The sequence below is a fragment of the Epithele typhae genome (genome assembly GCF_022376455.1).
Source record: "Epithele typhae strain CBS 203.58 chromosome Unknown BXZ73scaffold_92, whole genome shotgun sequence".
Taxonomy (NCBI): Eukaryota; Fungi; Basidiomycota; class Agaricomycetes; order Polyporales; family Epitheliaceae; genus Epithele; species Epithele typhae.
Window position 1 is genome coordinate 113668 of NW_025954283.1, and position 24784 is coordinate 138451.

The 24784-nt window shown below is 56.3% G+C and overlaps 5 protein-coding genes across 5 annotated transcripts; all 5 read right to left on the bottom strand.

The window, feature by feature from the left end:
- Nucleotides 1-837: 837 nt before the first annotated feature.
- BXZ73DRAFT_106843 (uncharacterized protein) lies at nucleotides 838-4999 on the bottom strand (the record flags this gene model as incomplete). Its single annotated transcript, XM_048016742.1, has 7 exons — nucleotides 838-951; nucleotides 1009-1153; nucleotides 1228-1265; nucleotides 1327-1363; nucleotides 1419-1672; nucleotides 2194-2834; nucleotides 4345-4999. The coding sequence occupies 7 exons, from the start codon at nucleotides 4997-4999 to the stop codon at nucleotides 838-840; spliced, it is 1884 nt and encodes a 627-aa protein (XP_047872358.1).
- Nucleotides 5000-11682: 6683 nt separating this feature from the next.
- Nucleotides 11683-14265, bottom strand: BXZ73DRAFT_106845 (uncharacterized protein; the record flags this gene model as incomplete). The annotated part of the gene is made up of 4 exons (XM_048016743.1): nucleotides 11683-13211; nucleotides 13266-13398; nucleotides 13461-14003; nucleotides 14053-14265. 4 exons carry the CDS (start codon nucleotides 14263-14265, stop codon nucleotides 11683-11685), a joined length of 2418 nt encoding a protein of 805 aa, XP_047872359.1.
- Nucleotides 14266-17907: 3642 nt separating this feature from the next.
- On the bottom strand, nucleotides 17908-21020 carry BXZ73DRAFT_81849 (uncharacterized protein; the record flags this gene model as incomplete). The annotated part of the gene is made up of 13 exons (XM_048023589.1): nucleotides 17908-17983; nucleotides 18060-18402; nucleotides 18459-18649; nucleotides 18710-18793; nucleotides 18894-19008; nucleotides 19140-19284; nucleotides 19345-19452; nucleotides 19508-19609; nucleotides 19659-19787; nucleotides 19983-20161; nucleotides 20430-20513; nucleotides 20564-20804; nucleotides 20841-21020. The coding sequence occupies 13 exons, from the start codon at nucleotides 21018-21020 to the stop codon at nucleotides 17908-17910; spliced, it is 1977 nt and encodes a 658-aa protein (XP_047872360.1).
- Nucleotides 21021-22408: 1388 nt separating this feature from the next.
- BXZ73DRAFT_55318 (uncharacterized protein) lies at nucleotides 22409-23431 on the bottom strand (the record flags this gene model as incomplete). The annotated part of the gene is made up of 2 exons (XM_048021323.1): nucleotides 22409-22867; nucleotides 22970-23431. 2 exons carry the CDS (start codon nucleotides 23429-23431, stop codon nucleotides 22409-22411), a joined length of 921 nt encoding a protein of 306 aa, XP_047872361.1.
- A 765-nt stretch (nucleotides 23432-24196) lies between these two features.
- On the bottom strand, nucleotides 24197-24565 carry BXZ73DRAFT_55303 (uncharacterized protein; the record flags this gene model as incomplete). The annotated part of the gene is made up of 1 exon (XM_048021318.1): nucleotides 24197-24565. The coding sequence occupies one exon, from the start codon at nucleotides 24563-24565 to the stop codon at nucleotides 24197-24199; it is 369 nt and encodes a 122-aa protein (XP_047872362.1).
- Nucleotides 24566-24784: the final 219 nt, after the last annotated feature.

Below are 24784 nucleotides of genomic sequence, written 5' to 3' on the forward strand. Positions count from 1 at the left end.
CTGACGCTAGATCGACAACTGGGTTGTCGCTCCTTACAAGATGCCAGAACGGGAGTTCCGGGAGAACGAAGTATTCAACAATCACCTCTCTATGGTTCGAATTCGGTCGGAGCATGCAATTGGCTTTCTCAAGGGTCGGTTCTCATCGCTCCGGGGCCTTCGAGTACGCATCACAGATGCGAGCAGCCACAAGTTTGCCACGTACTGGATACTTGCGTGCGTGGTACTTCACTCGTTTGCTATGCTGCATGAGGCGGAAGAGCGGTGCATGAACGGAGTGGATGCAGATGCAGTGGGGGATGACCCATTTATCGGGGAAGGGCTGGAGGGTGATGACTTGACGGACATTATTGGGGCTCCTCTGGGGGCAGGTGTCGGTCAATCTCAGAACCGGACAACTGGCCCGGCGAGAAGGCTGCAGATTGGGAAGGCATGGCGGGAGCACTTAAAGCGTGGACTGCAGCGCAGTCTCGAGCAACGAGCTCAGCGCCGTGGAGGGTGAGAACTGCAAGTAGGTCCAAATAATCATGATATTATTATATGGCTGTCATCTACCGTAGCGAAGCATGATGTCCGTCGGGCTGAGCAGCACCGTAAGTTTTTGTATGTGCACATCTGCAGAAGGGGAGGGGACGGGCCGACGGCAAGGGAAGCCAGGGTACTACATGTTGTATAACACCAGAAGGCACACGAACGGGTTTGCACGAGGGAAGAACAAGGATACGAGATGCTAAGGTATGGCTCGTTCAGAGCGGGATGATGGAGTGGACACACCTGCACTGCACGCCAATCGGCGGACAACTACTTCAACTCCACGCTGAGCCACTCCGGGCGGGTCTACGTCGCGAGCACATGCCGCGCGCAGTGCGCACTGCAGCGTGTTGTGAAGGACTCAACGTCACGCAGCTCGTGGGTGCGCACGTTGAACGCCGTGAGGTTGTGCTTGGCGCACTGTCAACAGTTCTATCAGCTCTCCTGCATGCAACCATAGTGAACGGGCAAACACACCCATGGCATAGCGACGGTGTGGTCGAGCCCCATCTCCACTCGCCTGTCTGACAGGCTGCGCGCGCTCCCTGTGTGCTGGACGACGTACGCGTCCGGGAAGGAGTGGGGCCAGTACGCGTTCGGCGCGCTCTCGTCTATCACGTTGCTCAGCTCCCAGAGCAGGAGAGCGTGGGTCGCGACTGAGAACGGCGGGTCTCAAGCCGTGCATCGACCACTTACGAGTGCATGGTGAGGGCGCGCCCGCCAATGTTCAGGCCCTACACCGTCCGGGCATGCGCGTGAGCGCCGAAAGGGGACGCAGAAGGCGAGAAAACTCACGAGATGCCCAGGGCCCAGACAGACCGCCAGGTGAGAACTTGGGGCCACCGAGGGGCACGCCGCGAGCCCAGGAATCAAAGCATGCCATCCACTAGTCCTCCTCCTCCTCCTGCCATACGCTCAGGCTCATCCGCCAGTCGCTCCACACCCGCTGGTCCTCCTCCCGGTCCTGCGCGCGATCCGGGAGCGCTGTGCGCCAGTTCAAGTCGCCGTGCGCGGGTGGGCGCGTGGCGCGCACGGCGCAGTACTCTTCAAAGTCGGCCATCGTCGCGCGCGTAACTTGGATCTTCTTTGCCTCAGTGCAGTTGACGGGGAGGGTGCCGGGGGACAGGAGCTCCTGGAGGAGCTTGGTGGCGAGGGCTCAGATAGCGGGGGGGCAGAGGCGGAAACGGGGAGGAAGGGAGGAGACGCGAGTCCGAGTCGCGACGCTGTGTGCACGAGTGCCGACTCTGGCTGTCACACGTGACTGACCCGCGGTTTCAAGCGCCGTACCCGAGCTTACCCGGACCCGTGAGCTCACGGGTCCGGGTTTCGCAGGTCCGGGTCCGGGTCGACTCAAAATTAATCACTAGCCGTGGAACGGGAGGCAGAGGGAGAGCGGTTGGTGACAACAACACAGAGAAGAGGTGTTGGGCGTGAGGGTGCCGCCAAGCTCCCAGGCGTGTTGTCGTGACAAGGTTGTGACAGACGTAACAGAGCTCGCGCGCGCACTCTGAGCGCACACACACATTTCATTCACGACTATCTAGCTCCCAATGTGCTCTACTCTGTTCACCCCTGAATCTCCAAGTCGCCCATATCACCACCAACCGTCCCGCTGGGCCCAGGCTCTACATAGCCTGACTGCAACATGCTCCCAGCTCCCACCTGAAGAGGATCTGCCGAAAAGTTGTTGGACATGAAAGGATTGTTCGTCGGGAACATTCCTGCAGCTGTAAAGTCGTTCACCATGGGTGTGTTGTTGCTGACATGAGAAGAGTTGGCTTGGATCTGGGCAATGGTGATCTGGGTGCGTGCTTGAAGATGCATCGCCCAGAGTTGAAAGTTGTTCTTCTTCTCAAGAATCTTGAGCTCGCCTTTGATGCGTGCCTTCTCAGTCTCAAAACGAAGCTTCTCGACTGCGAGGTTGAGTTCTCCCTGGTGAGTCTTCTCCTCTGCGGTGGCCAGATTGTCGAATTCGATAGCTCCCTTGAAATTCTTCCCCTTGCTCGCGGTGGGAGTCTTCGGAGCGGGAGACGATACGGGACGATGCACCGGAGTTTTATTCGTGATCTTGGCCTTCTTCGTCTCAGTCTGAGACTCTTCGGAAGCCTTGCGCTTTGTTGTCTGGACATTTGTGCCCGCTTTGGCCACCGGGTCTGGTGTGTTGCCGTCGTCTTCACCGTCAGAGTTCTCCCAGCCGGAGATTGGTTCGCCGTCATCTTCGTTGTCATCGTCTGGGTCACTCGCACTGTCTTGATCACCATTGTGAGCTCTGGCCTGCGCGAGGATGGCACCTGTGTCGATGGCTGAAGAGCTGTTGTTGCAGTGCAGTGCCATAATATATTCGCACGATACGCTTATTTGCGGCACAGGAATATGCGAATATTCCGCTTATTTGCACTCAATTGAGCCTAGCATCTGTTCTCGATATACCTGCTCATATGAGCTTATGGTGGTAGACAGTGCTCTCGCTCATATGAGGCCCCCCCAAAAACTGTTCCAGCTCCTTCATAATATCAGTTCAATTGAGGTAGGTGGTTTCAGGAGTGTTTGGCTCATGTGACAGCCATCATTTCACAAGAGTCATGCTCACATGAGGTCATCCATGTGCATGAAAGACAGGCTTGTATGAGCAACAGTCTGTTCACAAGGCACTCGCTCATGTGAGGGCAGTCAGTTTAGGAAAGTCCTGCTCATATTAGGGAAATCTTGCTTAGTTAACAGGACCGCTCAACTGAAAGGGGACCGTTCATGAGAGAATCACTCATTTGAGGTGGATGAGTACTAGAGAAAATCGCTCCCATGAACTGTGACTGGTTTGGGAAATATTCGCTCATATGAGTGGCCCTTGTTCATAAGAGATGGGCTCATGCGAGCGTTTTTGTGAGCGAAACATACGTTTAAATGAGTGGCGAAAATTTTGGCAGTCATCGAGAATTGCGCTTGTTGGAGTTTCTGTCAGTTTGCGAGAAATGCGCTCACACGAACCCACCAGTGTGTGAGAGATGCGCTCATATGAGCAGTGCTCCGTTTTCCAGAACTCCGCTCATATGAATGGGCTACCAGTTCGCCAGACATGCGCTCACATGAGCCTGCCGGTATCCAAGTGATACGCTCATGTGAGCAGCACTTGGTTTTCAAAAGATTCGCTCATGCGAGGATCATTCAGTTTGGAAGAAATGCGCTCATACGAGAGACACTCGGTTTTCAAGAGATTCGCTCACACGAGGGAGATTCAGTTTTCAGGAAATTCGCTTACATGAACCCACCAAGCGTTTTTCAAGAGGTTCTTTCTTGAAAGCAGTTTTCAAGAAATGTGCCCCATGAGCTGATTAGTCAGCTGATCAGCCAAACAGGCAGTCAGTAGTGCCAATTCACTCCTGCTCTGATCACTAAAGATTTAGCTCTTTACAAAACCAGCTCTGCTCAGGAGAGTCCAGACAATGTGCCCATAAAAAACTGGAAAATAAAAATCGGTTTTGGGGCTGCTAGAAACAGAAACCTCATTTTCTGAAGAACTCGGAAAGAAAATCTATTTTTGGGGTCTCAAAATATTTTCAGAGAACTAGAAAAGAAATCTTCTTCTGGGTCCCTTAAAAACGTCTCACAAAAACAATTTAAAGCTGATCGGTCATCTTTGGCACAAATCAAATTGGGCGGTTTGAATGCCACAGAACAGTGACTCTGGGCTAGTGACATCAAATTTTTCAGGCTTCACTAGGCAGAGGGTGGCAAGCAAGCTGAGGCAAGAAAAACAAATACCGGCAGGGGCAAGGGGAGGCTCATGTGCTACATAGGTGCACTAGTAAGTAATACCACGTCCCGCGACAACGCGGAGGCAGACGTAGAGGCGGGTGATGTGGAGCAGGGTAGAGGACGAGGCGGAGGGTCGGGACAACGGGGAGGAGGAGGGCGACGTGGGCGATGTGAACGCGGGAGACGCGGAGGCGGGCGACGCAAAGGCAAGCGAGGCGGAGGTGAGGGGCGCGAACGCGGAGGAGGGCGACGCGGAGGTAGGCGGCTCGAAGGAGACGGCAGGCGCGGGCGAGGAGGAAGGCGGTATGGGCGGGCGGCGCAAGGCAGCGCGGGCGGAGGGCAGTACGAAGGAGGGCCGCATGAAGGGCCACGCGAAGTCAGCCGAGGCTGAGGCAGGCGACATGAGCGGGCGGTGCGACGGAGGCGGCGGGCGTGGGCAGAGCAGGGCGAGAGGGAAGAGCGGGCGACACAGGCGGAGAGCAGCGCGGGGGCGGAGGAGGGTGACGCGGAGGAGCGCGGGACTGAGGAGCGCGGTGCTAACGAGGACGGTGACGCGGGCGGAGGAGCGCGGCGCAGAGGAGGGTGCCGCGGAGGGTGCAGGAGAGGAGGGCGGCACGAAGGAGGCAGCGGGCGTGGGCGGAGGAAGGCGAGGAGGGAAGAGGAGGACGACGCAGAGGCGGGCGACGTAGAAGTGGGTGGTGCAGGTGGACAACATGGGCGGAGGAGGGCAGCGCGGAGGAAGGGGGCGACGTGAAGGACCGGGAGGAGGAGGGCGTCCGGGCGGACGTCGTTGGCCTGTTGTGGTTGTCGACGGGGCGACAGGAAGTATGTGTAGGTGGGCGTCGGGAACGCAGGAACGCGGAGGAGAGGACTCACCAAAGCAAAGGCCGCGGCACGTCGCCGCGACCCCCATATCCTCATCTCCATACTGAGGACGTCCGTGTCGCGAGTAGGTTGTGATACGAGCAGGGCCTCCGGCAGGGTCGTGGGAAGGATCTTGGATTAGTCAGCGCGGTCGCCTTCCAGCGCACCGCGCATTTCTCATCCCTCAGTCGTTCGCATCACGAGAAGACTGAGGGGTGAGTGTTCCCCTATTCATCGTCTCTTTACACCTTGACTTACATGTACATTAGTCTTACGCGCTACCGCGCTCTCAGGTATTAATTCAGTCGTTCGCATCACGAGAAGACTGAGGGTCTTACGCGCTACCGCGCTCTCAGTTCGCGATAGGTTATGAGCCCTGCGCGCTAGAAGAACACCCTCAAGCTTCTTTTCGCTTTCGGACAACTCACACACCAAGCCGACCTAGTCCGCCGTGACATCATCGTCAACCGCCGAGGACGCCGTCGCAACGATGCCGCCAAACTCATCCCCCTCCGATATCACTCTCATCAGCTCTCGCGACTGGATCCAATGGCGCTCACAGACACGGTCAAAGCTGATGGAGCAAGCCCTCATCGGGACAATTAAGAATGCGGAAGCCCCAACTATCGTTGTTACTCCCTCAACCGGGGGAAGCGCAAGCACAGGTGGCTCCGGGGGATCCGCTTCCACCACCGGAGGATCTACCTCAACGGCGCTGTCACACAAGGACACCGAGGCAGGAAGGGATGAGCGAGCACGAGGGATCATCTTGCGGTACCTCAGTGAGTCTCTCAAGTCCGAGTACGAGTCCGAACCCAAGGCCGAAGATCTGTGGAGGAAACTCTGGCTCCGCTTCTCCGGGGCAAACAACGTCGATGCTGCCTTCCTCGCCTACATGGCCGCCAACCACCGCTTCATTCGGGCCGACGACAAGGGCGACATCTCACTCGAGAAGATGGAGAAACATGTGGAAGCCATCTCGACTTCGCTCCGCACCCTCACCACGCTTGGATACCCCATGCCGGCCGACTTCCATCCCCTCATCTTGCTCGGGTCCATCCCCACCACTGGCAAGTGGTCAATCGCAAGCACCACACTCCGTTCCACTGCCACGACAACCTCACCACTCACCTTCGAGCGTGTCCGGGACCGGCTTCTGGCTGAAGCTACAACACCTACCGCAACGACCGATAACTCGGACACCGAAGTCGCCAACAATGCGCAGACGTCACAACAGTACAAGTGCATCGTCCATGGTGAGAACAAGTCCCACAACACCGAGCAGTGCAAGTCCGTCCTCGGGCTACGGAGGGATGGAGGCGGAGGGCGGTCGAAGGGCAAGAGGAGTGGAAAGGGAAAGGAATCGAAGAACCGGGCGAACAAAGCAGAGGAGGAGGACATGACAGATGAGTCGTCAGATCCAGACACACCTGTACGAGCAAACATCGCCACTATCTCGAAGAAATCCTACCGCTCCGTTCGCGCGTATCTCTCGTCCGAGCATGCCCATCACGCACACGTCCATGGCAATGTTCCGCGAATCCTAGATTCTGGAGCGTCGAAGACTATGACCCCCGAGAGAAATCGCTTCGTCACATCGACTTACCGGCTCCTCGAACCCCCGAAACGAATTCGTCTGGGCGATGATTCGTTCGTGGACGCCATCGGCATCGGTACCATGCGCATTCCCTGCAAAACACGCGACGGATTAATGGATACTACCATCCGGAACACTCTGCATGTCCCCGACTTCAAAGTCACACTCGTTTCAGTGAGCCAACTCGCCAAACGTGGGTTCAAGACGACGTTTGAAGGATCAAACTCAGTGGTTCGAGACGAACACGGTCTCGTCATCCTTGAGGCCAGCTTGTACAGTGGCCTGTACCACTTACACTCCAAATCACTCCCGACTTCCCTCTCGGCTCTACACGCCATCGACATCAACCACCTCCACGAAATCACCGGACACACCAACATCCAGTACCTACAAGACATGGTACGTCGAGGGCAGATTGCCGGCGTGACCAGCCTCGTCGGTGTGCCAAACTTCTGCGAGGCATGCACACTCGGGAAGATGCGCAAGCTACCCTTCAAGCGGAGCAAGACCATACCACGTGGCCCGCTCGACATCCTCTCCTGCGACGTTGGGGGCCCCGTCTCCCCTGAAGGTCCTGGTGGTCTTCGCTACTGGATAGTGGTTGTAGACCATTGGTCACACCATGTCTGGGTTCTCTTCGCACGAAAGAAGTCGGAAACCATGAGCAAGCTGCGCGAGTGGAGACGAGAGACCGAGGCACACTTCCGAAACCGCGTCACCCACTGGGAGTTCTGTGAAGGGTGGACCAGGTTCTTCAGAACCGACAACGGTGGCGAGTTTACATCCGAAGAAATCGAGCGAGAATTTAGGACATCGGGCGTCATCCATGAAACCACGGCTCCTCACACACCTGAGCAAAACGGCGTTGCCGAGCGGATGAACCAAACACTTGTAACGAGAGCCACCACCATGTTGATCGCGTCTCACCTCCCACGCAAGTACTGGCCTCAAGCTATGGCGACCGCAGCTTACACACTAAATCGTGCGGCCACAATCAGTCAACGAGGACAATCACCATATGAACGCTTGTACGAACGCCCGGTCAATGTGCAAGACATGCACCCATTCGGGTGCCCGGCCTACCCACTTATCGAGAAAGGGGCTCGAAAGGGCAAGTTCTCCGACAAAGCTCGACGCTGCGTGTTCGTTGGTTACACGAAGAATAGTCGTGCCTACAACTTAATGGATGTCGACACCGGCCACATGTTTGTCTCGCGTCACGTTCGTTTCAACGATACATCCAAGGCAGACACTATGCGAGGGGCAGCAAACCCTGAAAATCCGAATTCCAACGATCACGAGCCACTGGCTCAGAGCCTACGCCAGCGCAACATCTCCTACTTTGAGACACAAAATGGAGATACCTACGCTCCTTCCGTGGAGGGCGCGGGAAGCGGGCTGACGGTCGAGACGAGAGAACCCATTCCGAGTTCAGTGGGGGAGTCCGAATCAGGGTCCGAACCGGGAGACGCACATGGGTCAGTGGGGGTTGCTACCAATCCCGAAACAACGGCGCATTCTCCCTCTGCATCACGAATTCCACGTCCAACCGCTGTGGCCACTCCTCCGAGAGTCGTCTTCATCTCAAACATCAATCCTGCTCGAATCGCAGGCGGGAAGCGCACCCCAGCGCCACGGTCTCCGTCCAGAACTGCTCCGGTTCAACCGACTCGACGCAGCTCCCGAGAGAGCAAACCGGTTGAGCCAAAGGGTGCAGCATACGGGCGCGCAGCTAGCGCCCCACAACAACAGTCAAGGACTGAACGCGAGGCCGAACGCGCCCAACGAGCGGATCGCAGACGCCAACTGGAGGACAACACACGGCGGCGTCGTGAGGAGCGTACCACGAGACTCGAGGAAGTCTACGAGCGCACTCTCGAGTCCGAGATTGCGGAGCTTGAGAAGGCCGAACTTGACAACTCCCTAGCTGAGGCAAGCGAGGATAGCCGACCACTGGAAAAAGACTCCACCGAAGCAGACTACCACGCGTTCTCAGCCGCAGCCTTAGAACTCCTGACTGAAGGGGAGCTAGACGAGCTCTTCGCATTCATGGCAACCTCTGGCAGTACCACAGGAAACGCAAACACCGACCCGACCACTTGGAGTGAGTGCTTGAACTCTCCGGACCATGACAAGTGGATTGCTGCGCTACATGAGGAACTCGCCAGCCTGGAGAGCAATGACACATACGAGGTCGTCAAAATCCCGGCTGGTGTGCGACCAATCACCTCGAAAATTGTGCCCCGAGTCAAGCGCGATGCTCTGGGCGTAATAGAGCGCCTCAAGGTTCGCGTCGTAGCTCGCGGATTCACGCAACGAGAAGGTGTCGATTACAAAGAAGTCTTTGCCCCGGTCGCAAATCTCGAATCAGTCAGAATCATCGCATCTCTCGCAGCCAAGTATAACCTCGAACTCGATCAAATGGACGTCTCAACTGCCTACCTCAATGGAGAACTCGACGAAGAGCTCTATCTGTCCCCTCCGGACTACGTCCAGCTGCCACCCGGCCATTGTTGGCGCCTCCGTAAGTCCATCTACGGACTCAAACAAGCTGGTCGGACATGGAACCGCACGCTCGACAAGAAGCTGCGCGAACTCGGGTTCGAGCGGCTCAATTCCGAAACGTGCCTCTACGTTCTTAAAGAAGGGAAGCATCTGTGCTTCCTAGTGGTGTACGTGGACGACCTCCTCCTTGCCGGCTCTTCGCGCGAGTTCCTGGATCGGGTCAAGAGCAAACTCCATTCCGCTTACAAGATGCGTGACCTCGGACCCGCAAGATTCCTTCTCGGGATTGAGATCGTTCGCGACCGGCGCAAGAGGACCATTGCACTTTCGCAGCGTGCCTATATTGACACAGTCCTCAAACGCTACGGCATGGAAGACTGCAAGCCGGTTTTCACCCCGATGGCAAGCAACCTCCACATTTCCGCAGACGATCCCTCCGGTGAAAATGAAGTCGTGACTCACATGGCATTGGCAACCGGTGGGCCAATCGCATCGTACCAGAGCGTTGTCGGCTCTTTAATGTACGCAATGCTCGGCACTCGCCCGGACCTCGCCTACTTCGTGGGCGTTGTTGGCCGATACAGTGCAAACCCAAAGAAATGTCATTGGGAACTCCTCAAGCGCGCTCTCCGGTACCTCAAGGGGACACGTGACTGGAGTATACACTATGACGGCTCCGATGTTAGCATGGATATGACTTTCCATGGTTACTCGGATGCAGACTGGAGTGGCGACCACGACACCTCGAAATCCACCTCTGGCTACGTCTTCATCTCCAACCATGGAGCTATCGGGTGGTCAAGTCGTCGTCAGTCAATGGTAGCTCTGTCATCAACGGAGAGCGAATACATTGGCCTCGCAAACGCCGGTCAGCACCTCGCGTGGCTTCGTTCTTTCTTCGAGGAAATCGGACATCGACAGCAAGGCGCCACAGAGCTACGATGTGACAATCGAGCAGCGATAATCCTGAGTCAAGACTCGCAATTTCGCGCTCGCACCAAGCACATCCAACGAAAGTATCACTACGTTCGTGATGGTCTCGTGGCCAACGGCGAGTGCGTCGTTCTGTGGTACCCGACGGACGACATGGTGGCGGACATCTTTACAAAGGCATTGCCCCACGACAAGCACACCAAGTTCTGCCGTGCTATGGGCCTTCGTCCCGGCTCGAGTGGGGGTGTCGCGAGTAGGTTGTGATACGAGCAGGGCCTCCGGCAGGGTCGTGGGAAGGATCTTGGATTAGTCAGCGCGGTCGCCTTCCAGCGCACCGCGCATTTCTCATCCCTCAGTCGTTCGCATCACGAGAAGACTGAGGGGTGAGTGTTCCCCTATTCATCGTCTCTTTACACCTTGACTTACATGTACATTAGTCTTACGCGCTACCGCGCTCTCAGGTATTAATTCAGTCGTTCGCATCACGAGAAGACTGAGGGTCTTACGCGCTACCGCGCTCTCAGTTCGCGATAGTCCGGATGGACGTCCTCGTGCAGTGTTTGTTGTGGGAGTGGCCGGGAGGGTGAGTGAAGGGCGGGATAGAGGTCGAGGTTGAGGGAGGGAGGGGGACGGAAGATCGGGGTCACCTGGTGACGCCGGGGTCCAATAGCGGGCGACAGTCGACCGTATGGTCGCTATCGTCTGCCTGGGCAGAGCGGGGAAGAGGACGAGGACGAGGACGAGGAGAGGAAGGACGGCGCTTGCCGCCCACCGAGGCGCGTCTCCACGGGCGCGCATCACGGATCGCCAGATCCATCCAGATCACTGCTGCTCGGGTGGGAGGAGATATGGCGGGAGCCGCTCCACTGGGTGGAGCAGGGGGAGCTATAGGTCCAGCGGGCGTGGCGGCAGGAGGTACAGCAGACGGGACGGCAGGCGGTACAGCGGGCGCGACGGCAGGGATCTCCAGGACTTGTTCAGGGGGGCTGCGTGCTCGTCCAGGTGCCTGTCAAGGCAGAGCCTGCCTCAAGAGCCCGCAGCGGAGGCAGAGGAGGAGGAAGCAATATTTATCCTCGCCGGATTGATGCTTTGGCGCGTATCCCACCGCTGAATGCTGTTTTCATATGGTCCGGAGGGGTTGTAAATCCCCTCGCCTTGCGATTCTTGATACTTCGATGCGCCGAAACAGTGCTACCAGCTTCGCTCGAGTTGAGGAGCAGTCCCGAGTCTCTCAAGGAATCCCCAAACGCAGAGGTGCAGATGTTGAGGCACTACGGTGGTTTTGAAGCGACTGATAAAATAATCGCCGTATCGTCACTGGAGGCCTTTCAACAGCCCAGAGGACGCGCATGGGGCACATGTGCAACATATATATAAGCGTTCCGGGGCACAGCGAGGCAGCAAAATGATGGCATATCATACAAAAAAACATATCTAGCAGCCGGATATACTTAGGTTCGTCGTTTTCGACGAGCGGCGTGAGCCCTACTGAAGTCCGATCAGTCTTCGAGCCAGTCCTCATCGTCATCCTCCTGCTGCTCGGCTGGAGTCGCATGCTTCTTGCCAGGCGGTTTTCTCGCATGCTCCTTCGCCGGCGTCATCTGTTTCTCCGCCGCTGGAGTCCCACGTTCCCCCTGGGTGCGGTGCGGCGTCGGCGCGGGCAGCGCAGCGGCAGGTGTCATGGGCAGCGCAGCGGAAGGCGGCGCGGCCGGCGCAGCGGAAGGCGGCGCGGCCAGCGCAGCGGAAGGCGGCGCGGCCAGCGCAGCGGACGGCGGCGCGGCCAGCGCAGCGGACGGCGGCGCGGCCAGCGCAGCGGAAGGCGGCGCAGGCAGCGCAGCAGGTATCGCGGCAGGGATCTCCGAGACCTCTTCGGGGGGCTGCATGCTCGGCGCGGCGCGAGGCAAGGCGGGGACCACGTCCTGCATCTTCACGTCGGGGTCCAAGATCGAGTTTGCTGGCAGGTTGGTGCGCAACGCCTGCGCGATGACGATGCCCGCAGTCTGCGACCAGGTGAGGAATTCCTCCGAATTTGCGAATCCGCTTGGGCGAAAGCGATTGCGCAATACGTGGTGGCGGCCTTCGGCGTGTGCAGCGACCGATTCGAGACGCGATATGGCGGCCTGCATATCACTACGACGCTCGTTGAAGTTCGTCGCGGCGCTGAGATAGGCCATGTACAAGTCTCCGTCGTTCGAAAGGTCAACTTGCGCGGGCGTTCCGGCCGCCGAACGAGTGGCGGAGGACGCAAATGAGGATATGGGGGGGCCGAACAGCGACGTCGACGCTTCGAACGGCGGCTGGAAAAGCGCATAGGACGTCGACGAGGCCTGCGAGGAGGCCGGCGGCCCGAAAGCAATCGACGTCGACCGAGTGCTTGCAGACTTCTTCACGCGCGCCGGAACGTCCACGAAGGGCACTACTCCAGTCTTGAACCGCTTCGAGGGCTTCGACGTCGAGGGTGGGGAAATGGGGGCGGTGCGCTTGGACGCTGCCTGCGTGGTGGCCCGCGTGGTACGACGAGTCGAAGTCGACGGCTCGGGCTGTTCGTTGTCCGACAATTCAATCACTTGCTGCCCGCGTTTCGGCCCAGCAGCTGCCTTCGACTTCCCTGCGGGCTTCGGCTTTTGCTTCCGGGGGGACGTCTTCGGCTTGGGTTGTGGACGAGACGGGCGGAGCGCACGGCTCTCTTCGTTCTCCGGACGAAGATTGCGCACGTATTCGCGGCGTTCGCCGCAGATCGTCTTGAATTCGGCGGCCGTAACGCCAATCCGCGCTTTCGGGGGCTCAAGAAACAGGTGCCGCCAAGCGATTCGGCGACTGTCGGCGCGGTGGTAATACCATCTGAGTTGTGTGACCTTTTCGGGGACCTCGACGGGGTCGGACGTCGTCAGCGCGTAGTCTTCTTTGGTGATTGTGTGGAGGAGGAAGTCGAGATACCCTTCGGTGACCGCGCGTTGTGCGCCGACCAGAATTTTGAGTGGATAAAAGCACCGGCCGTCGAAAAACGCTACGACACCGAGACGTTTCACTGGCCGCTGAACGTTAGGATGCGGCTGTCGCAGGATCGGCGAATGCGACGTACCAAGCACCCATCCATCCCCACGGATTCCGAGCAACGAGCAGCGGATCTTCTCATGCTTGCACGGTCCGCACGGCTGTACTCCAGTGTAGCACGAGTAAGGTCCATCCGGCGTCTTCATGAGACAGTTGTCACACTACCAAACAGATCATACTGAATACATCTTGGAGGTGCGCCGGAGATAAGGAAAGGACTTACTACGCGGCGGAAATGAATAATTGTCGTATCCGGAGGCCCAGTGGCGTTCTCCAATGAGGCGACCGTTGATGTGGACTCGATCCGGCGGCCGGTATCGTCGGGATCGTCGTACTCGATCTCCTCGCCACTTCTCGCGCCGTCGTCGTCCTGTTCTCCTTCACCGTGTTCTTGTTCGTCGTCGTCCGACTCGTCCTCCCAGTCCTGTGCGTCTTCGGCCTTTGCAGACCCATGCGTGTCGCCGAGATTGAAGTCTGGCTCCGGCTCGTAGGAGAACACCACTCCGAACTTCATGGCGATGCTGGCGGCGGTGTGCGCGCGCATTGCCTCGAAGTCCGCCTCGGATGTGTCGATTTTGAAGAAGAGGGCCCAGAGCGTGCGTTCTTGAACCGTCATAACCTGCCGACTGCCCCGGAGGACGATGACGCGGCGTGGATATGCCGTGGTGACATCGACCAGGTCGAAGACGGAGGGGGATTTCGCGGCGCGCGTCTGGATGGAGTCGAGGTCCGCTTTCATGACGTCGGACAGGGTGGGGGACGAAAACTACGCAAATTCAGAGCAATATCGGCGTGCCAATCGCGCCGAGACGTACCTTATACAAAATTATTCCAGCCGCCTTGCCGAGTTGAACGGCATCCACCCGCTTCCACTGCCCCATCGGCCCGGACGGGATTTTCTGTTTGAACTTGTCATGAATCCGGCGGGCCTTTTCGTCATCGATCGGCTCGGGAGCATCGTCCCAGTCCCGCAAAGGGGTCGTATCGGCGAGACGAGTGGGGAACGTCGGCGGCATAGGCATAGGCATAGTAGGGGAAGGGAGGGCGAGTTCAGTGAGAGAGTGAGGAGCGGCAGGGGCTGGGGGGCGCGTCAGTGAGCCCAGGGCTTATCTGACGCGTCCGCGAGAAAGACGCAACGACAACACCAAACAGCGAGAAGTTCAGAAGCCCGAGGTGTGGCCGCGCGAAACCTTGTGGCGCAAGCATGCGCAAACACCAGCGGATTCTTCGCATTAATCTGCCCACAGCTCCTCTGGGGCTTTGTATTCTGCTCCGCCGGCACAACATTTTATTTTCGGCTGGGGTAAGTGGTTTACCTGCCGAATTCGGCGCCATGCCTGCGCCCATGCGTGCCCTTCATTCCTCGACCTTCACGCCGTCCTCTGCCGATCCTGCCGGCCATATGCGCACCCAACAATGGTTTCCATCTGGACATTCAGAGCTTGGATATTCAAGGGATTAGGGGGCTGTGGCGATGAACCACTGTCTTTGTTTCAGTGAGTCTTTTGCTCCGCCTCTTCCGCTGACATGTGCGGGGAGTCTAGCCCGACATCTTCCGCGTCGTTAGATGGCCGGTTTCGGCAGTTCAGAGAGTCCTCTGCTCTCGGTTCCAGCGCCGATATCAAGCCAGCAACGAAGACAAACAGTGTTGAGAACGCGATCGCACGCCGTCGTAATATACGTAAGGGGTTTTTTGACATATGAAGGAAAATTGGAATCAGGGACTGAGTGAACATGGAAGCAGTTACGTGAAACCGAAATCACTAATCTGCTGAACTAGGGAAGCGAAATGCGGAAGCGGCGGAATAGAGAGACCTAGCGTCGCGGACCACATCTCCACAACCTCCCGACGGTTGTACCATGAAATACAAAACCGCTCTCCGGTGCTGGTTGGCGGCGCACCGTGTTCTAGGAGCTTGGTAAGCATAAAAACGACAGTTCCAGGTTCATATGGAAGTGCCAGCCCAAGGCTCCTAAGCGATAGAAACGTCCCATCATAATCCCCCAACGTAAGTAACAGATCATAGAACCAGTCAAAACTGTTGAGGTCCCGATGATAAGGGGTCTCCCGGTTCGCTATAATTTGGAGAGCGACGGCGGTAACCGGCCAGTCCTTGAATGCAGGGCTGAACGCGTTGAACATTTGAACCAGGGCGTTGTATTGCTCGGGGGCCAGAACGGCTATGACTGCATCCAGCACCGCAGCGCAGCACTCAAAGGATTTAAGCCAAACTTCCGTGCGCCGTTCTTGATGGGGTCTCTGGCGTATGAGATTTAAAGACGGTCGTATATTTTCAACCTTGGTTATTTGGTAAGCGATATTCCTGGGAGTGGACGATGTACCCTCACCAAGTTGGATAGACCTTGCTGTACCATGGCTCGGGCAATTAAAATAGTGCCCTTGATTACACCCTTTTCACCAGAGTAGAGGACAGTGTTATCCCGCCACACCTTGCTGTTCTCGGAAGGCTTTTTAACCTCCCGAGCCAAAAGCCACTGAGTTGCAGTGAGAAGCTCATGCTTGCGGCCACTGGGTTTCAGTAAGTGCTGTGTCGTGGAGTGATACACACACCTGCAGCTCTCCGGTGAGTAGATCCGGCAGATACCATGCGAGGACCTTGTCATGGAGATCCACTGCCACAAACCCAGACTCAGGTCGCTTCAGTTCTCCGTCGATTGACGAGAACAATGGCGGAAATTTGCAGGAGAGCTTGTCCCATTCTTCCGTGTCGGAAGCCCATGCCCCTTATTCATAGACCTATGATAATCCTCTGCAGCCCATGCTGTCTGGTCTAAGGAGAGTAAAAATGAGAATGAACATTGAAATATGTTTATGAGGACTCACATTTGTGTTGCATTGCTGCAAAGATTGTATCCGCTGCATCAACGCACCCATGCCAAACCTTTAGGTTGAACCCAGGCGGACAAGGGCAAAGATTCTCGGCCCGAAAACCACCAGTCCGACCTGGGGTGACCCACCATTGCAGGCGGGCAGCTAGGACATCTTGAAGAAGAAGAGCAGCTTTTTCATGGAGAGGGCTGTCAGACGGGACGGACATCTCCCCAGAGATGAGAAGGGTGGAAGAAGAGCTATTTCCCAGTCAATGTTCCCACATACTATTTTAGAGGGCCGCAAAGCCACGTGATATCACTAACGAAAGGTCTGAGGCTAGGATTGTAATTTTTGATGCAATGGAGCACAGCAGAGCACCACAAAGACGTCTGGTGATATCTAGCGCGCACCCGCAATTCGGCATGTCTCAAAATCGCACTAGCGCTCACCGGGCGATTTCGCGCATGTGAGAACCACCCTAGCGCTCGCCGGGCACATTTCCGTGTCCAAGCCACCCTAGCGCTCGCCGGGTGGTTTCGCGCGTGACAAAACCGCCCTGGCGCTCACCGGCCAGTTTAAACGGCCCCGAAATTTCGGCCCAGGCCAATATGCCTATGGCGAGTACAATTCGGCTTGGCACTCGGTCACAGGAAACCGGCGGGGTACGCACATTGTGGTGCCCTTTTCCTTACCAACTTGCCTGAATTTTAAGAAACGTAGCACTGAGCGTTCTGGAGTGGCTGGGAGGCTATCCATGTCAGAGTATTCAGCTGTTCAAGAAAACATTTCATCCGGTCCAAAACATAGGATACATCTGGATTATGGAGACGAAAATACAACAGACTAAGTGAGGCGGTTCTAAAACCTACTTGGCGACATATAGGTATGGGGCAGGTCAGGGGATGAGATAAACTCCCCAATTACTGGCCTAAGAATGGAATGCTGACGTCCATGGCACGCGCAGGATCAATGGGTGATTCTGACCCAGATGCTACAGGGGGGGGCTGGGGCTTCGAAATGTCTTCTCCTTGGGGCATTATATCAGCAAGCTAAAAATGAGTATCAGGCAGAGACATGCCAGATTGATATGAAAACCCACTGCTTTTTCATCAGTGCCTGGGGGAGCGCGGCTGGGATCCGTCGAAGGGGCCTCCATTTCTCCGTCTTCCAATGAAAGAAGAATAGCAGTTAAAGGGGAAAGTGAGGCCGTCGGTGGGAAGATGGCCCGGCGGCCGGATCGGCGGTGGTATTCTGCGGTGAATGTTGGGGATGGTGGAGAGAGACAGCCGGATCAGTGGATGAGGGGCCGGCGATTGGAGTTTTAGGGGTATCGGCCGATGCATTCTCAAGCGCATCCGGCTGGAAGAACCTTGCCAAAATTTCGGAAGGGGATGGATCCAGCAAAGGGGGATTGAAGGGAGGCTCATTGCTCTGGTGAGTGAAACTATGGCCACCGGGGACATATCGGCGCTGTGTTTCATGAGCGACGTCAGTTCGACCTCTGGAAGTGACGAATAGTCGGGCGGATTTTCCCTGGTCGTCTGCACAAGCGAGCACCAGGCCGAGACATGGAATGCGATGTGCTTGGTGAACTCGTTGTGAGACACCATGGAACGAGCGGCGTCCTCAAGTCGGCTCAGTCGGGAGGTCGACGATGCTTGCTGGGAACGAAGTTCTTGCAAGGAGCGGTTCAGACTGGAGCGATGTAGCTGAAGTCGGACCAGGAGCTTTTCATAGCGAGTCAGCATGGCCTTGTCGGTGCGTAATTGACTGGCTTGCGATTTCAGCTTCTCCAAGACGACAATCGAACCCTGTTCGAGTTGAGAGACGGACACAGTCAGTGCCGATAACCTTTGATCCTGACTTTGGTCGGTTTCTTGCGAGGCTTCAAGAACCCGCCGAAGAGACGCCATCTCCTCAGTCAATGCATTGAATGAGTCATTTGTCAACTCAGCCTCCGTTTTCATCGCCTCAACAAAGGCGTCGTACTTGGCCTGAGACGCTTGGTCGTTAGCGACGACGGCTTTTGCTACTGTTGCCACCTCTCTCGTCAGGACGGCAGTTGACGCTTCCATGGCTTCGGACTTAGTGGCTTGTTCAGCGACTTGCTGTTGCAGCGTCTCCAATTTTGACCGCGTTGCGAGAAGCTGACTGCGGAGTTCAGCAATCTGCTCGGTGCCGGTGTGAGATTCAGCAGCGGCTTGTTTGGAAAGCCGGATCGCCTCTTCAACCTTCTCAGAGAGCATCCGACGGCCCCTGGCAAGATGAGGGGCAATCGCATCAAGAACAGGCTCTGGTTTGGGTGCAAGCGAAAAATGCTCCACTGATCCACCTGCGGGCGCGGATTGGCGTGGCGTTTTTAATGCGAATGCATCGGAGAGTACTCACCAGGTGGAGGGGAAACTATGTTTTCCTGGATATTTCCGCCGACGTTCCGATTCTTCCCTCGTTCGGTTGACTCGGAAGGGACAGCATTATCACCCGGCCGGGCGCGAGATACCCCTGTTGATGATGACCTGCGACCAGCGCCGAAGAGATATTCGGCCGCTTCTTGCCTGCCATCTTCGAAGGGCCGGCGACTGATATAAATGAGGGAGGATAAGCGACAATGCAAACGGCCGGCTTCAAATGCAACGCACCGTCCGGACGGCGGAAATCCTCCAAAGGGAGAGAATATTGCCTGGCGTCGCCTTCGCTTTGCCCTTCGCTTTTCGGGCTGTCGTCTTTGCGTCCTCGGAATATTCGTCAGACAAGGATGAGGAAATTAACATTTCCTCATCTGAATCGACGACTGCTAATGCCACGGAAGATCAGACGAAGTACACATTTCGGCCCGATGGAGAAGCGGCACCTGGACTAGTCTTGACACCGGCGTTGGCCCTCAAACGGGGATTGACCCCCCTTCTTTGATACGGCTCGGCCGCATCCTCTGCTTCGACTGGGGCCCGCGATGCAGTTTTTCGGTTCTTAAACAGCATAGTCCGCGGCAAAGGCGGCAACCAGAATCAGCTACAAATGATGAACCGCCCGGTTATCCTCGGTCGCCCGCGCTGAGGCTCTACAACGCACCTGTCTTGTGAACACGTTCCGTGTCTTTGCTAAGCATAAACTCGGACGAAAATCCTTGCGTGTCGGTAGATGCATCCATTGCTTCCTTTGCTGCGTCCTCTTGAAACACGGCGAGGGGCTCTTCGTATGCGGGACTAACAACAGTCTGTTCGCATTAAAACATAAAGTGAGTCCGAATATATTCTATGTCACGAAATCGGCTGACCTTCATATCGAAATTCTTGAGTTGCCCCATGGGATCCTCTCCTTCCAATGGGCCTTGCACAAACTGCCCGCCGACACCCGCAGCGATATACTCTTGCCGTATCTCTTCCTGCATTATCTCGTCAGATGTTTGATGGCATCTAAAAATCACGAAATCGGCTTACCCATGGGACTTCTTCATCGTCGGCCGATGCCAAAACATCTGGGGAAGAAGCGGCCGGATACGGGCGAAGTAACGCAGGATTATCGAGGCCGAGACAGTATTCCTGGTCTCATGAAAAACGTCACACCATGTCCCGTAGAACGTCGGCACACCGTCACGGCCCTTGATTTGTCGAAGCGCTTTGGGAACGCGGACGAACTTCCCGGAACGGCTGTGATTGGTAATTGCGACTCCGAACTCAAAGGCGCGATATGCTTGCACCAGAGGCGAGCCCCTCCATCCTGAGATGTACGCATTGGAACACCTTAGATGCGCCTTCTTGCAGCAGATACAGGTAGAGCCGACGAGGATAGCCATGAGGCACCTATGCCCCCCTTCTCGGCAACGAGTGCATCGGTGGTCCAGTCCGTCAGGCCCCTAGAGGATATCGGATGAGAACCGATGAGACGTGTGCATGCACAAGTGGAATGGCCCACCTTCTCCGGCATTTCTACCACTGCCCACTCGCCGTCGACAGATTCAGCAGGGGGAGGACAAGACGGCCGTGGAGGAACAAATTTGTTTTCCCTCGATTTCCTCACGGCTTTCTTCCGTGAGCCGGACACCTTGCGCGCCTGCCCAAGCACCCGTTGTTTCGCTTGCTGATTCGGCCGTTCTGACGAGGAAAATGAGCGTTGACCAGCCGACTCAACTGATTCATCGGCTAGCATGGTATCAGAAACGTCGGAGCCTGTGGTGAGTTTTCCCGATGTTGAAGGGGCACAGCCGGCCGGAACGGAGGATCGAAGACGTTTTCGCGGGGTAAATCGGCTGGCCTCTACACTGGCCGCATCGGCCCGGTCTCCATCAACTGCACTGGGGCCTTTGTGGGAAATAAAAATATTAGTCGGGGACGCGAAGCCTCTGCCCGAACTGGTACTCACCAGGATTGGCCGATTCGCGACGCCGCCGCATCCGGCCAGATGATGTGGAGTACACCTGCTCCTCAACGCCGGCCATTGCATCAACTGGAAAGCCGTCAGAACCGTCGCCATAAAATAGTCTAGGTTGAGCTCACCTGGAAGAAACCACTGATCCACAACCTCTTCCAACAAGAGAAGTTTGATGTTCCCTTGGTCGTTGCCAGCTAACTGCATCCCGTCCGCATAGGTTACGTACTTCTCAGGGAGCGGTTCCTTATCCTGCACCGGAATGATATTTTGAATGGATGGGTGGGTGTTCTCAAAATGCGCCTTCTCCCATTCGTAGAATGCTCCGAGGGCCGAACAAGGTAGAGTCGAGAGGGAGCTTCGATGGACCTGCACGTATCGCCTGAGCAGAAAGAGACGACGAACAAATTTCTTTTCCCAGGCATCAGACTCCTCCTGCGATATGTCTTGAGACGGACGGTTTTGCAGGGCGTAATGGATCTCAGAGGCAAGTTGATGCATTTGTGGTGTGGCGGATTCAAGCGATTCGGATGCAGAAGGTAGGCCGATGCACCCGTGCGGCGGCAGTGTTGAATGAGCAGGCATGGCGATGTAGAGAAGACGAATTGAGCAGGAGTGAAGTCGGCGCGAAGGGGAAGCAAGCGGGAGCGACTGCGAGGAAAGGGGGAGGGCAGGCTGCAATTCGGCGAGACGGGTAAGATTAAAGCGGCCGGCGTGCGGACCGCCTTAGCGCTGATGGTTCTGATTGTGGGTGCCGGATTGGCGTCGCTTCGGGAGGATCTACATCGCTTCGCAACGTTGCTGATCCTGGGCGCTCGGCATTCTCCAAATGCGGCTGCCGTCGGCCCGGATGCATCATAAACCCCGCCCAGGGACCTCCGCATGCCTCAAAGTGACTTTCTCGGTGTTGCAGCCTGGTCCCTCAACCGATACCCTCTATGACTAAGAAGACCATGACGGGTGAGTGTTCGGATGCCATATGACAGGGGACCCAAACAATTATATTAGCTTGGCGCCAGCTCGTGTCAATGATTAATTAACAATCATTGGGTCAGTGACTACACCTTATGATCGCACACGGTCGTTGATACAATGTACCACTTATTATTGTTCATTATGAGCTCGTCCCAGGCACTGTGTCGATATTCATAATCTAGTAATAATCAAGGTCCATTATGCCGGGGATACCGCTCCCTCCGTTGCTTACTTGTTTATGGAGCGACAATGACTTAGTACGTACTGGATGACGATGCTTCTACAAGACACTTGACCAGGGAACCTGTCGAGGTAGTACTAGCTGCTACACTCGCCTCCTCTAGCTTGATCCCGGCCTCGGGTCGGGGCGCTGCCGGCCCCGCGTCGCATCTCCGTCATCAGTGCGCCGCGTCGCGTTCCCGTCGTCTGGACATACCTTCGCGTCTCCGTGGTCGGGGCGCACGTCCGGCTTTTCCACTATCGGGAGCGTACCCACGCGCACCCGACAAGGCCCCGCAAGAGAGCGGCGGCGACACGATCCGAAAGTCACTCGCGATGAGCGTGTGTGCTTTGCGCGTGTGTGGAGGACAGGCCGTTGTCGCGAAGTGCGCGGCGGGTACGGGTGCGAACCAGCAGCGCCAGCGGTCCTTCGTCCTCTCCCGGCGGCGACCGGGCTAGTAGTAAGATGATAGTCTCGCGGGGTTTCGGAGCGAGTGCGTTTGCGCTGGTGAGCGCGGCAGATAGCGGGAAGACATTTAGAAATTAGGAGAGACGATTTACAAAAGAGAGGAAGTGGATACGGAGGGCTAAGGATCTTGCAGTGCGACGTCAAACATTGGTGGGAGAATGCCGGTGTGCTCGTCGACCGGCTGAAGATCGGTGGAGGTTGCGACGAGTGTCGCAGAGCAGTGTCACGATGGTTCGGAGTCGCGGGATGTCTCGTCGTGCAGGCACGCGTCATGCATGTTTATGCTCGGTCAATGATGGCCAAGAGTTCTTCATATTCGTCGATGTTGATACCGGGCATGACTTCTTCGAGCGCTTCGCGGAGGGACTGTCGTCGACCACCGTATGAGCATGACAGTGGCAACGGCAAGATTGGCTGAGCCACTTACGCTACTGTGGTCAAGCTCCTCGGTATTCCAGCCCATAGGGAGTGCGTCTTGATACGCCTTTTGACAAGTATCTTGAAGTTTCTTGTACATGTCAGCTTGTTGATAAGCGTATGCGCGAGATCCCAAGGATGTGTTCGGGGCCATGACCGCTGCCTCCCAGCATCTAGACATGCAGGCGCAACCATCCCGATAGTGGCGTAGATCTGCGCACGTGGTGTTCACCCACACGTCTGCCCGTACCTTCTCATTACGGACGCGCTGCCAGTGTGTTTGATCGACTGGTTGTGACAAGGTCAGTGAGATCATCGGCGGCAATCCAAATGGCATTAACTTACAGTTCTCCTCCCATGGAGATGCAGCGTTCGCTGCGTCGGGCTTGGGGACTGCGACTGTTTTCTTCTTTCGGTCAGGCTGCTTGCGAGGAGGAGGGGACACGTCGATTACGCTCCATATCCATGAGACATGAGCATCGGCGGTGTGATTGACAGGCGCCACCAAGTTGCGAACGTGAAGATCGTCGGGGACCATTGGGCGCAGACGACCTTCCATCGATTGGGGGTCGACTGTGAGTCCGAGAACGCTGCGCAGATGGATGACACGGGAGATGTTGTGGTTGAAGCGTGCTGAAAGCAGCATTGCCATGTTGCGCTCCTGCGTGACGAGCTTCTGGGCGCGTGTATTGTGCTGCTGGGTGTTGTCCGTGTGCCTGATTTTGTCGCTGAGGTAAGCTGCCGTGTGCTTCACGGATCTACGGGTCTCCTGGAGGAGCGCATAAGCGTGGACTAGACGTATCTTGTACTCGGCAGTGGCAAGGTCTTCCAGTGCGTACGCTTTGACGTCATCACTGCTGAAATCAGAGGGAAGTCCAAGACCGTGACTGAGTCCGTCGCGTGGACCGTCCTCCATCGGCTCGTCAAGGCTCTCCAGTACAGCAAAAGCTGCTCCAAGTGGTTCTCTGTCATCGTCGGGGTCGGTTTCCATCGCAAGGGGGTCATGGTCTGGCCAGTCGATCTTAGACATGTGTTTACGCTGATCGAGACGCCACTGCTGGAGCTTGCGACGGAAGGAAAGAAGCGCAGGCGTGAGGGTTCCCGTATCAGTGATTGAACTGAAGTTGACTCCTGCCGTCTGGTGGCGCTGGCCCCGTAGTTCAACACTAAGCAGTGTCTGTGTCAAAAGCGGGTCAGGTCAGAGTTTTTGAAGTGACTCACTACTTCAGATCGAGTTCAACACCACGTTGCACGAAGAGAATACTTCCATGGCGCAATCGGCTCCCAGCGCTAACACCTGCGACGTCTGCGCTTTCTGCCTTCTCAAATCGGGCAACGAGATCTTGATACGTGTCCTCGCGTGTGGGTACTAGTAATGCGTTTAGTGTGTGAGGAAGGATACTTGAATGTGTCTGGAACTTACAATCGGACTGATTGAGAACGTAGATACTGTCACGGTATGCACGTTCCTTCTCTTCGAAGTTCAACGGGGTGGGAGCAGAGTATGGCTTTGCGAGCTTGCCCCAACGAATGGCTCGCTCAGCGCCGGCCAAGATAGTCAGCTCAGCAAGGTGTCGGGTAGCCTCTGTTTGTGCTGGGATCACTTTGGTTCTCAATTGTCTGATCGTCGTATCAACTGAAGCCAAGATGAGCACGCGCCGTGGAGGGAGAAACAGTGGTACTACTCACCGAAGTCTTCCAATTTACGACGATTCCAGTAGTTCAAAAGATCGTTGAGCGCGTCTTCACGAGGTCCTGCAGCCATCTCACGTAGTACTCGTCCAGCGAGATTCAGCTCGCTCCAGGGTGGTTCAACGTGTTCTCCGTGTTGATGACCGGACCCTTCGCTGTAGGGAAAACCGTAAACCACCTGACACATGTCTCGATGAGCGTGTGCATGGAAGGTAGGGATGTGGCAAAATAGCTCGTCGATGATCTTACGGATCTCCGGAGTATCGTTCTTGAAGCGTTGAGTTAGGTTGCGGATGTATATGCAGAAAACGTCGAACGACAGCAATCGCTGTTTGAGGTCACGTGTTCGCTCTGCCATCTTGCGAACAATGACATCGAGAACGCCGAACCTGAGCTACCAGTGAGTAAGAGCTCTCGGGGGTGTGATTATACTTACTTCTCGCCGGAAATCAGGTTGATGACCATGTTACGCCAGAAGAATGAGTGTCGACAGCTAATAGCTGACACTCCAGAATATTGAAGCCCTCGAAACTTGCCAGCGCGTTGCGCGCGAGCGACTTTGAAGCCGCTACAGGTG